General features: G+C 40.8%; 1 protein-coding gene across 6 annotated transcripts in view; it reads left to right on the forward strand.

Annotated features, from left to right (window-relative positions):
* zufsp (zinc finger containing ubiquitin peptidase 1) overlaps window positions 1–13,632 on the forward strand; it is a 38,343-nt gene extending 24,711 nt beyond the window's left edge. For 4 of the 6 annotated variants that reach the window (XM_052024255.1, XM_052024253.1, XM_052024254.1 and 1 more), the window contains 2 exons: window positions 6,033–6,247; window positions 12,754–13,601. In XM_052024255.1, coding sequence (XP_051880215.1) covers window positions 6,033–6,247; window positions 12,754–12,801 — 263 coding nt within the window. In that variant the 3' untranslated portion in view covers window positions 12,802–13,601. Of the gene's footprint in view, window positions 1–6,032; window positions 6,248–12,753 lie in introns of those variants that run through there. The other 2 variants (XM_052024257.1, XM_052024258.1) reach the window with 2 other exon arrangements.
* Window positions 13,633–13,865: the final 233 nt, after the last annotated feature.

Below are 13,865 nucleotides of genomic sequence, written 5' to 3' on the forward strand. Positions count from 1 at the left end.
CCTATTTTATGTGAAAGTACTTAGTAGCATTTCACTTTGTATCTCTGGCATGTTACGTGAATGTCTAAGCTGATATCTGAATGTGACCCTCATCAGGCTTGAGAAATCCACTCCAATTTCCTTGCAGGTTATATGTTTTATTCTTGCCAATCCAGAGGTGTTTTTAGTTGGTGGCTGGTTAGAGATAGTTGCACATCAGGCATTTCTAACCAGTGATCGTGTTACCAAAGTACTACCAGCACGTCTCCTGTCCCACCAGGGGCCCTATCACCCTTGACCATTGTTATACAACCATCAAAGATGCCTTCCGAGCCACCCCTCACCCTCACTTTGGTAAATCAGACCACCAGGCTGTGCTCCTCCCTGCATACAAACAGAACCTGAAACAGGAGGATCCAGTACAGAGAGTCGTGCAGTGCTGGTGAGGAAATAGATGAGCTTCTACGTGACTGCTCTGAGTCAGTGGACTGGTCCATGTTCAAAGACTCAGCTGCCAGCCGAGATGAGTATGTCACCACCATCACGGACTTGATCAGCAAGTGTGTTAAGGACTGTGTACCAAAGAGGACAATACTGGTGTTCCCAAACCGGAAACCATGGATGAACCCTACTGAAGTTGAGGACTGCTACATTCCAATCAGGTGACCCTGACCTTTACAAGAAATCGAGATACGACCTACGTAAAGCTATCAGAGATGCCAAGAGACAATACTGGTTCAAAATAGAGTCCCAGACCATCCATCAGTTGTGGCGGGGCTTACGTGCTATAACAGGCTACCAAATGAAGTCAGGCAGCATAGTCAATGACAGTGTGTCCCTTCGTGATGAGCTTAACGCATTCTAATACATGTTTTGAACAGAAGGGGATTGGTTTGTCACCACCCACCCTGACAGCCTCCAATGCAACTGAACCTGCGGTCACGTCAAGGACGTAAGATCAGTCTTCTGGAGAGTGAACACGAGAAAAGCATCTGCCCTGGATGGTGTCCCTGGCCATGTCCTCAGATATTGCGCTAATCAGCTGGCAGGGGTATTTGCAGACATATTTAACCTCTCCCTGCTTCAATCTGAGGTTCCCACCTGTTTTAAGACGACCACTATCATCCCAGTACCTAAGAAAAACAATGTAACATGCCTTAATGACTACTGACCAGTGGCTCTGACATCTACAATCATGAAGTGCTTTGAGAGGCTGGTCATGGCACACATTAACTCCAGCCTCCCGGAAAATCTCGACCCACTGCAATTCGCCTACTGCTGAAACAGGTTTACAGTGGGCGCCATGTCTCCGGCCCTACACTCATCTCTGGAGCATCTGGACAGTAAAGACACCTACGTTAGACTATTGTTTATTGACTACAGCTCTGCCTTCAATAGTACAATTCCAAGCAAACTCATCACCAAACTTCTGCAACTGGATCCTTGACTTTCTGACCAACAGATCGCAATCAGTGAGGATAGACAGCAAACCTCCAGCATGATTATTCTCAACGCTAGTGCCCTGCAAGGCTGCATCCTCAGCCCTCTACTCCCTTTATAATCATGACTGCTGTAACTTCATCTACAAATTTGTAGATGATACAACTGTAGGGGGCCGTATCTCAAATAATGATGTCAGAATACAGGAAGGAGATAGAGAGCTTAGTGGCATGATATCATGACAACAACCTTTCCCTCAATGTCAGCAAAACAAAAGAGCTGGTCATTGACTTCAGGAAAGGGGGCGACGTACATGCAGCTGTCTACATCAGCAGTGCTGAGGTCGAGAGGGTTGAGGGCTTCAAGTTCCTTGGAGTGAACATCACCAATAGCCTGTCCTGGTCAAATCACGTAGAAGCCACGGCCAAGAAAGCTCACCAGTGCCTCTACTTCCTCAGGAGGCTAAAGAAATTTGGCATGTCCCCTTTGACGTTTACCAACTTTTATAGATGCACAATAGAGAGCATCCTATCTGGATGCATCGTGGCTTGGTATGGCAACTGCTCTGCCTGGGACCGCAAGAAACTTCAGAGAGTTGTGGACATATCCCAGCACATCACGGAAACTGGCATCCCCTCCAGGGACTCTGTCTATACTTCTCGCTGCCTTGGTGAAGCAGCCAGCAGAATCAAAGACCCCACCCACCTGGGTCATTCTCTCTTCTCCCCTCTCCCATAAAGCAGAAGATACAGGAGCCTGAGGGCACATACCACCAGGCTCAAGGACAGCTTCTGTCCCACTGTTATAAGACTATTGAACGGTTCTCTTATACAATGAGATGGACTCTCAGCCTCACAATCTACCTTGTTGTGACCTTGCACCTTATTGTCTACCTGCACTCCACTTCCTCTGTGGCTGTGACACATTACTGTGTGTTCTGCTATTGTTTTTACCTTGTACCACCTCAGTGCACTGTGTAATGAATTGATCTGTACAAACAGTATGCGAGACAAGTTTTTCACTGTACCTCGGTACAAGTGACAATAATAGACCAATACCAATACCAAAAATGCAGTTTCCATTAGATAAGACTACAATAATTTGAAATCTGCAAACTCATGCGTGCCATGAATTAGAGACCATTGGAGAAATGATTATAGGTCAAAGGACATAAATTTGTGAGTAAAAGAATAAACCAAAAACATGCCTTGGTGATTCAAGTGCTTGTCTAGAAGCGTCTTAAATGTGAGAATATCTGCCTCCATCACCTCCTCGGGTAGTGCATTCCAGATTCCAACCACTCTCTGTGCGGGGGGGGGGGGGGGGAAATTTCCCCTTCAGATCCCCAATATATCTCCACCTTAAGCCAATGCATCTTATCTTAAACACCCCCATGACAGGAGAAAAATTCTTGCTGTCTACCCTATCAATCACTGTCACAGTTTTGTATGCCTCTATCAGGTCACCCCTCAGCCTCCTCTTCTCCAGGTAAAACAAACCCAGCCTATCCAATCTTTCCTTATTATGTGAAATGCTCCAATCCAGGCAACGTCCTGGTGAATCTCCTCTGCACCCTGTTCAGCGCAAATACATTATTCCTATAGTGTGGTGACCAGTACTGCACACAATACTCCACAAATGTGGCCTAACCAATGTTTTGTAAAGTTGTAACATGATGTCCCAACTCTTGTCTTCATTGGCCGTAGCATAGATATGTATCCCCTATGCTTTCTTCACCACGTTCTACCTCTGCTGCCAATTTCAGGGATTTATGGACATACCCAAGGTCCCTCTGTTCTTCAACACTCCCTATGGCCCTGCCATGTAATGTGTATGTTCTACCCTTGTTTACTCTCTCAAAATGTATCACCTTGTACTTGTCAGGATTAAATTCCATCTCTCATAGCTATGCCCAACTTTCCATTTGATCTATATCCTTCTGTAGCCTTAGACAACCCTCCTTGCTATCTACGACACTGCTAATTTTCTTGTCATCTGCTAATCCTACCTCTACATTCACATCCAAGTTGTTATTATATTCCTTCATAATATAAATATGTATGATGCAAGAAATTTTTTTTAAAAAGTACAATTGCTACAAGAACTGCAGAAGGGGGAAAAGGGCAGCTCATCAATGAGAGTCTCTTGGGGGCAGATGCAAGCATTGGGGAGGGAGAAAATAACCAACCTGTTTAACAGCTATTCACAGTTGAAGGTACGGTGTTTGGTGAATCTAATGAAGAGCTTTTTGAGCATGTAACCAGTGAGGCAGATGTAAGCCATCACCAGACATTAGTATACTTAGATTTCAAAAGGTTAATATGCAAGCTAGAGGCTCAAGATTGTGGAGAATGATACATGCAGACTAATAGAGAATTGACTAAATTACAGAACACAATCTGTGGGAATAAATAGATTTTATTCAGTTTGGCAAATTATTATTACTGGATGCTTCAAGAACCTTGGTCCTCCGATATGCAAGGACTAAAAATAAAGCTATCCAGACTGGCTGATGTTCTAAGGCAGGAGAGAAAGTAAGCCAGAGAATACAAAGAACTTACCTATATAAGTATTCATTAATTTGGCAAGAAAGTGACAGAGTATAGTGTGGGAAAATGTGAAGTTATTCACTTCGGTGGGAAGAATAGAATCTGTGAGTATCTGTAATCAGTGAGTTTTTTTTTAACAAGAAGCTTTTCACAGTGAACAGTGGGGCCCTGGGCAGTGTTGTAGAACAGAGGGACCAAGGGGTACAAATACAGAGTTCACTGAAAGTAGAGTCGCAGGTACAAGGGTGGTGAAGAAGACTTTTGGCCCGCTGGCCTTCATCAGTCAGGGTATTGAGTATAGAAGTATGGATGTTATGTTGCAGTTGTACAAGATGTTGGTGAGGCTGCATTTAGAATATTGTGTTCAGTTTTGGTCACCCTGCTACAGGAAAGATGCCATTAATCTGGAAAGAGTGCAGAACAGATTTATGAGGATGTTGCCGAGACTCAAGGGACTGAGTTATGGTTGAGCAGGTTGGGACATTTCATTGGAGCATAGGAGAATGAGTGATTATCTTACAGAGGTGTATAAAATCATGAGAGGCATAGATAGAGTGAATGCACACAGTCTTTTTCCCAGGTTTGGAGAATCAAGTACTAGAGAGCAGAGGTTTAAGGTGAGAGGGAAGAGATTTAATAGAAGCCGGAGGGGCAACTTTTTCCACCCAGAGGGTGGTCAGTATATGGAATGAACTGTGAGAGGAAGCGGTTGAGGCAGGTACATTAACAATGTTTAAAAGGCACTTGGACAGGTAAATGGATAGTAAGGGTTTAGAGGGATATGGGCCAAACACAGGCAAATGGAACTAGCTTAGGTGGGAATCTTGGTCAGCGTAGACCAGTTGGGCTGAAGGACGTGTTTCCGTGCTGTATGACTCTATGACTCAGCTACAAAAAACAATTACAAGTGGTTTGTTTTCCTTTATTGCCAGTGGTTTGAAGTTCAAGAATGGTAGCTTGCTGCAGTTTTACAAGGCACTGATAATAATTCACAACAGGAAGATCGTGAGCAATTTATGATATGTTTACCTAAGAGAGGTTATCTTGGAGATGAAGACACACGCTTGATTCCTGAGATGAGGGTGTTGTACTATGAGTGAGTGAGTAGGATAGCCATAAACTCAGTGGTGTTGAAAAGAATGAGAAGTGAACTCAATAAAACATACAACTAAGAGAGGAGTTGATATGGTTGATGCTGATTGGCTGCTTGCCTGGGTTGGAGAATCTAAAACTTGGAGTGAGGAGTCGAGGTGGTGGGTGCACGGCCTTGGGATGAGGACTTGGCTGCTTTGGACTGAGACGAAAAGAAATTTATTCACTGATGGTTGTGAAACTTAGAAATTCTCTGCTCCAGTTATTTGTTAAGTTTATTCAAGACTGTGTTTAAAAAGGATGATGATTTGGATGCTGAAGGATGTTGGGTTAGTGCTGGAGAGTGGTTGAGAATCATACATAATCTCACGATGCCATTTGGCTGACTTGGGCTCATTTCTCTTGAGGTAGGGACAATTGCCATTTATTTCATTTGACCAACCCATCCATGGGTTTCAGACTTCTAGATATTACAGGTTGTTCATAACTTTAGTCACTGAAGTTTTATTTCAGCAGAGGATTCACAATGCTGTTATTGCAGATCCTATAGAAGCGGTTGAAGCTTCATTCATAAGATTATTGATATTTTTATAGAATAGTTTTATAACTTAACTATTTGTGTATTTTGACATCTAGTAGTCTAATATATTTTTGGCTGGATTTGGTCTGCTTTATATAATAAACTATGGATAATTTCAAGGCCCCCTTACATATGAAGAGATGCTGATAAGTCATCAGGAACATGTTCCCATTGTAATAAAAAAGTTTTAAAACTGTAATTTTCCAAAGAACATTGAATTCATTAGCCAATTGAGCAGATTTTTTACACATATTAAAGCAATTTAATTTGTTCTTAATTTATTTTAAAAAAGTGAATTTTAAACTCATTGGAAGTCTCTGTTTCTAGTTCATTAACTTGTTGGGAATGCAAGACCCATCTTTGAAATAATGTATTAATCTTTGGAACATTAGGTCACAGTCGGACTATTGTGGGCATTGAAGAAAGGAACAATGGAACACTTTGCCTTTTGATTTTTGATCCCGGCAATCAAGAAATGCAGAAATTTCTGCGCAGTGATGTGACTGGAATGAATCTTAAAATGATTCGTAGGTTTATTGGGAGTATGAAGCATAAACAATATCAAATAGTGGCAATAAATGGTCTTTTATCAGTGGAAAAGAAAAATGTAAGTAATCTTTTAATAACCTTTGAATGATGTGTGTGCTGTGCAGCTCCTATTTTAGTTTGATACCTTTCTAATTTACTTTAACTGGCTGGTGTTGAGATCTTAGTCTAGATTTTGCAGCCTTCAAAGAAAGCTGCCCATGTGATCCTTCTGCATAGTCACCTTCTTTCCATTGTTGACTGATGTCAAGCATCCATGCTAGGCAGTTCAGCAACAGTGATATCAGCAAGCTGGCTGAGTGGCCAATCATTTTGAAGAATTTGCACAGGTAATGTTTCAGTGACTGTTTCATTTAAGTTTTGTAAACATTTTACAGAGCAGGAAATTACAATTGGAACCAAGTCTAATGTATTGAGAAATATTTTAAGGCAATGATACTCTTACTGGGGCTCTCAAATGTCGCTCTCTGACATGCAGCATGTGACTCTGCAAAACTTCTAATTTCTGTATTAGAATATGAAATTATATTATACTGGACTATAGCAATTATGTTATGTTTCCCATTATACACTGCTAACAACAGGACACTAGTTAAAATCCAATTAGAATTCTTTGAACACCCATGTGTATTCCTCTTAAGAATGTTAGCCCTCCCACTGTGGGCACAAAACCAAATATGGTGACAGCAACAAGAAAACAAAGGTGCAAGAAGGAATATAGATCTTTTAGGGAGGGGTGAGAACACAATTTATTCTTTGTACCTAATAGTTGAGATAAATGTTTCTGCTTAATATGTGGCAATATGATTGCCCAATTCAAAAAGTTCAAAGATTAAAACAAAAGGTAAAATTGACCTACTCTACAACATACAGAAGAGACTTTTTGAATTGCTGCCTTAAGCATAGAATCCAACATTACCAAGTTTGTGTCTTAGAGGGATATCCATACATAAAAGTAGAGCCAGGTAACGAAATGCATACGATAAATAAGTTTGCTAAACTTAGTTGTTATTACACTGAAAATTTATTTGGTGAAAACTTTGGAGGATTTGGCTATATCTATAATTGTACATTTAATATGATTGTATGTGTGTGATTGTGAGCAGGACATACAATAGGCCATGTGGTTGTCTTGGTTAATAGTGATTGTGAACATGGCTGTAGAATCACATAACTGAGTATCAATGTTCTAAGGTAAATATGATCCATGCATATGAAAATAATTTTTTTAAAGGCCAGAGAGTTTGTTAAATCACACTTGCGGCCTTGTACTCCATTTGTTAAAACTATCTTGAATCATTTATTTAACATTTTTGAGGTGTTTCCAACCAGCAATAGGTTGTAAATACTTGCATTTCTTACCAGATTACTGATTTCTAGTTGTGCGGGAGTAAACTGCAGAGCATTATCTCCCGAGGAGGAGCAGAATATCACTAATAAACTATAATTTTTAGATGAAATAAATGCACATCAAATAACCTGTTGTATCAAAGATTTTAAAATGTTGGTATCACTGTGAATACTAAAAATAAATCCCCACAAATAACTGGGACATAATGATGAAGTATGAGCATCTGTGGCGACTCACCGTCTAGTCGGGCGAACCGGCTCGGCAGTCGGGTCGTGCGGCGTCGGAGCGACGAGGCCCAAGATGGCGGCGGGCCTCGTCTTTCCGAGCGACAGGGAGAACCCGTGCGCGGGAAAGTCCTGATGACGTAGGACTTACGTCATTGCCGGTTGTTTTGGGCGGGAACATTCTCCCTTAAAGGGCCCGCGCAAGGCGGGAAAATAAACCAGTTCTGTTTGGCAATCCTCTGAGTAGAGTCTTGTTTTATTCCGCGGTAGCAACCGCTACACATCCATTATTAATGCAACTAAATTGGTAAGTTGGTTTATCATTGTCACATGTACTGAGGTACAGTGAAAAGCTTTGTCTTGCAAGCCATCCATACAGATCATTTCATTACAACAATGCATTGAGGTAGTATAAGGGAAAACAATAACAGAATGCAGAACAGTGTTACAGTTACAGAGAAGGTGCATTGCAGCAGTCAGTAAGGTGCAAGACCATAATGAGGTAGACTGTGAGGTTAAGAGACCATCTTATCATACTAGGAGACCATTCAATAGTCTTATGCCAGCGGGATCGAAGCTGTCCTTGAACCTGATGGTATGTGCTTTCAGGCTTTTGTATTTTCCATCCGATGGGAGGTGAAGAGAGAATGTCTGGGGTGGGTGGGGTTTTTGATTATGTTAGCTGCTTTACCGAGGCAGCAAGAAATATAGAGTCCATGGAGGGGAGGCTGGTTTCTGTGATGTGCTGAGCTGTGTCCACGACTCTCTACTGTTTCTTGTGGTCTTGGTTAGACCCTCTCGACCTCAACACCATTGATGCAAACAGGAGCATGTGCACTGCCCCTCTTCTCGAAGTCAATGACCAGCTCTTTTGTTTTGCCGATGTTGAGGGAAAGGTTGTTGTCTGACACCATGTCACTAGGCTCTCTATCTCCTTCCTGTACTCCAACTCATTGCTATTTGATATTCAGCCCAATATGGAGTTAGAGCAGAATCTGGCCGTGCATTCATGAGTCTATAGTGAGTAGAGTAGGGGACTGAGGATGCAGCTTTGTGGGGCACCCATGCTGAGGATAATCATGGCGAAGGTGTTGCTGCTTATCATTTACTGATTGTGGTCTGTTGGTCAGGAAGTCATGGATCCAGTTGCAAAGGGAGGTATTGAATCCCAGGTCTAGGAGTTTGGAGATGAGTTTTCCTGGAATTATAGTATTGAAGGTGGAGCTGTAGTCAATAAACAATAGTCTAACATAGCTAGAATACGCTAGTAAGTTCAATTACCTTGTAATAAGTGCAAGGATCACTGTTTGACAGCCTAAACTTTGAAGAGGTGTAAAGTTCCTTCACTAAATTCAACACTTTGGTGTCTTAATGTTGAATCACTAGTAATAGATTAAAAAACTAAAGTTGAGAGAACATACTGGACCTATTATTGGGAAATGAGCCAGGCCAGGCGACCGACCTGATTGTGGGAGAACATTTTTGGGAACAGTAACCACAACTCACTATGTTTTAAGATAGTTATGAGTAAGGATAAAATTGGATCTTGCGGGAAAGTACTAATTTGGGGGAGGGCAAATTCTGACAGGATAAGGCAGGAGGGGGCGTTGATTGGGAGCAGCTGCTGTCAGACAGGGCCAATCTGACATGTAGAAATTCTTTATCGACCAGTTGAGCAGAGATTAGGATTGGTATGTTCCATTAAGGAGTAAGGGCAAGGATGAGGGAACCTTGGATGACCTGATAAGTCCTAAATTTAGTCAGGAAGACTAAATTTATACATTCATTAAGATAATGGGTCCACTCAATGATAAAGGAGGGAATTTGTTCTTGGAGTCAGAGCAAGTGGCTAAGTATTAAATGAGTACAAGGAGAAGGATTTGGAGGATAGTATAAACAGAGTGGAGCATGCTTTTGTGCTGGGCTATTTTGAGATTAAGGAGGACGTAGTGCTTGGTCTTCTGAAAAGCATTAAGGTGGATAAATCCCCAGGGCATATATCCCAGAATATTGAAAGAAACAAGTGAGGAGATTGCTGGGGCTTTGACAAGGATCTTTGTATCCTCACTAGCACAAGGCGAGATCCTGAAGAACTGGAGAGTAACAAATGTTGTTGTTCAAGAAGGGAAATGGTGATAATCCAGGTAATTATAGGCCAATGAGTCTCACTTCGGTGGTAGGGAAGCTATTGAAGAGGATACCAAGGAATAGGATTTATGCACATTTGGAAAGGCATGGCCTGCTTAGGGACAGTCAGCATGGCTTTGTACAGAGCAGGTCATGCCTTACAAACTTGATTGTGTTTTTTGAGGAGGTGATAAAGGTGCTTGATCTAGGTAAGCCAATGGACGTTATCTACATGGACTTTAGTAAGGCATTTGATAAGGTCCCTCATGGTAGGTCGATTCAGAAGATAAAGATGCATGGGATCCATGGTGAATTGCAAGTTTCGATTTGAAACTGGCTTGCCCATAGAAGATGGAGAGTAGGGGTGGAAGGCTGTTATTCTGGCTGGAGGTCCCTGACCAGGGGTGTTCTGCAAGGATTGGTGCTGGGATCTCTGTTGTTTCTGATATCTATCAATGATAAATATGAAAATGATAGGTGGATTAGCAAATTTGCGGATGACACCAAGATTGGTAGAGTTGTGGACAGTGTAAAGGACTATCAGAGAATACAACGGGATATAGATCAATTACAGATATGGGCAGAGAAGTGGCAGGTGGAGTTTAATCTGGGCAAGTGTGAGGTGTTGCCCTTTGGGAGGTCAAATGAAAGGAGAAAATATACAGTTAATGGTAGGCCCCTTAATACCATTGAGGTACAGAGGGATCTTGGGGCCCAGGTCCATAACTGAAGCTAGACAGATGGGACTCGAACCAGGATCTGGGAGTTAACAAATGACTGGAAAAGAAGGGAAGGAAATGGCTGGTAGTTTGACAAGACAAAGGTCAAGGATGATTTCTCTGAGAGTCAGTTAGTAAAGCTTTTGAAGAAGGAGATGGATGATGCCTAAGAAATGAAAGCCATTGACAACTGAGCAATTCATAGTGTCATTTACCATATAGAACATGATACAAGTAATTACCACAGTCTTGAAGCCAAGGACTTAAAAAAAAGGATGTTATCAGCTTTTCCTGACTAATGAGTCACTTAGTTAAACAATGGTACTGAAATGAGTTGGGGAAAAAAAACTCATGCTATGGTTCGAAGAGGAGTAGTGATTGTCTCTGGTATTTTGACCCACACTCCCTGCACAACAAAAAAAAGCTACCAAAACTAGATTACTTGTTTGTGTGTCTCATTTGAAGTTTGAGAACTTAATCAAATTAGTCCATGTATCTTCTAAAGTTAACTTCTATCCTCTCTCAGCACTTATTCTAAAACTTTTTTCATCTCAGAAAACGCTGTGAACTTTTATTTTAGAACTGCTGCACTCTCTCTCCGCTTCTTCAGTGTCACATCATAATAAGTACCCACTGCAGTTTGTTCCAACACCATACAACTGGTCTCCTACCCTTTGTAAGCTGACTGTGCTAGTCTAAAGTCCCAAACTAGAAATTGTGATGTTTGGAAATGTGATGGCATTTTCTACTGAGGTGAAAATATTCCCTGCTGTCAGACCTAACTTCTTTGTGATCCCAGGCACACGAGCTACTATGCCATCATCAGACTGACTGAGCAGTCAATCACATTGAACACAAAAACACAAGAAAACAGGACCAGGAGTAGGCCACTCAGCTCTCAAGCCTGCTCCGCCATTCACTATGATTATGGCTGATACAGAATGCTTCGACTAGAGATTTGAAAGCCACTTTGATATTATGCCTACAGCACTGCTCTCAGTACTTTGTTCACAGTGTCAAAGTAAATTCATTACTTATCTTCATAAATTCATAAATAAATTATCTTCAGTGCTTTTCTCCTTCAGACAAATGAGATCTATTGGACCCAGTGGTTCATTTTCTGCACCTCCTCTCAATTATTTATATAGTAATGTTTGCCAGTGTAATTTTGAAGTGTGGTTTCAGTCTCCACACAAATGTCAAGGATACCAAGATCTACCTCTTTGCCTTTTATTTTGTTGATCCAGAATGTGTTTGTGTATAGCCTGAAGACCTGGATTCACCAAAATGTCTTGCCATAGAGTCTTACAGCAAAGAAACAGGACCTTTGGCTCACCATGTCTATGCAAACCATCAAGTACACTTAGCCCATTTACAGCAGCTGGTCCATAGCCTTCTATACCATTTAAATATTAAAGGTTGTGAGAGTACCTGCCTCTACCACCCCCTCAGGCAGTGTGTTCCAAGTTCCAATCACCTGCTAGGTGAAAAAAATTCTTCCTCAAATCCCCTCTAAATCTCCTTATCACTTTAATCCTGTGCCCTCTGCTCGTCAACTCCTCTGCTAAGGGCAAGAGTCTCTTGCTATCTACCCTATCTATGCCCAGCCTAATTTTGTATAGCTCTATCAGGTCCTTCCTCAGCATCCTCCACTCCAAGGAAAACCAGTCTAACCTATCCAGTCTCCCCTTGTATCTGAAACACTCCATCCTAGTAATCCTAGTGAATCTCTACTGCATCCTCTCGAATACAATGTCAACCTTGCTATCATGTATTCTCATTGTATCTTAATGTGTTTATGAACTAAGTCTGTCATTTTGGTTCATATTTACAATTGTACAGTTCTGTGTTTGAGTCCATTAACTTCCCTTCCTGTGCTTTTGGACTACATTTGAATTATCTTCTTGCAGCCACAATGCTCCGACATGCTGGAACTCCCACTGACTCTCCACTTTGCCTTCAGTTCTTTCCTCAAAACTATTCCCTGCAGTATCATCTTTAGGATCCTACCTTGCCTCCCAAGTTTCTTACCTACCTGCTCTCTAACAAGAACTGCTTTACAGAATATTCGTATCAGCAAAGCAGTTTATGAGTTGATAAATATTTAACATTTACTATATATGCTATATATTTGTTTCCTTTACAGACTCGTAAGCATGCATCTTCAGTGTTGACAGCAGAAAAGGTACCTTAGTGCAATTCTCTGCACAAATTCAACATGCAGGATATCTTTCAGGTCCATGTTCTTTACATATCCTTTTACCTGAGTCGCATGTAAATCTCAGTTCATGAATCTTTGCTCTTTTATCTTTAAATTGCAAAAATGATGAATTTAATGAGATCTAATATATTTCTTCTTAATTTTATGCATTTCATCTAACATTGGGACTGTTGCCTATGATGGGTAAAATGGGATACAACTTGTCTGTTGCTAGTGTGCCACGTGCTGATGAGCATTTATAATAATTGATAATAATTTCACAAGTGTGGTTCAACATCTGACTTATTTATGGTTTTGGTCTTAGTCCTGCCTTGTTCTCAAATGGAAATATGAACATTACTTTGAGTTCCCTTGTGTAGATACAAGTAACAAATTAGGCTATAGAAAATTGTGTCTCTAACAGCAAAGAGTAAAAGGCCCATATAACCATCTCCCAGATTGTTTCTGTGCATGTTCTTTCACTCTTTTCTACCATGTAAATTATTGCAAATAAACATACTTGAAAGTATCCTTAAAGTTGAAAGTTAATTTTCATTGTAGTTATACTTACATAAATAAACATTTGCATTAATTCTACTTGAGATTCTTACCATCTTACCATCTCCAGTAACCAGCAATATGTACTTCGGGTCTCGTCTTTCACGTGTTGACCTGTACAGTTAACCATATATCTTTTATGTTCACTAGAAAATATCGGTTGATTGCCTTGTTGTCAAATTACAGTTTTCAATTGGTGAGAGTAAGTGCTGCAAGATTTCTTGATGTAATTTGTTTTCAAGTATTAAAAGCATTTTTTTAAAAATTCATAAAGATGTTAATTGTTAATTCTCTAGTGTCAGTGTAATAAGGTAACATGGCTTAATCTAGAATTCCATTCACTTCAAGGACACTATAGTGGCACATACTAACATGGTCTTCTTGGACAACCATAAATCATCGGTTTTACTTCAGTCCCTTAAAAAGGAATTGATTATCAGGTGAACATAAATAATCAACAACAGCCAACATAGATTCAGAAGTTGGGGATCTCTTATGAT

Source organism: Pristis pectinata, chromosome 10 (genome assembly GCF_009764475.1).
Source record: "Pristis pectinata isolate sPriPec2 chromosome 10, sPriPec2.1.pri, whole genome shotgun sequence".
NCBI classification, from domain to species: domain Eukaryota; kingdom Metazoa; phylum Chordata; class Chondrichthyes; order Rhinopristiformes; family Pristidae; genus Pristis; species Pristis pectinata.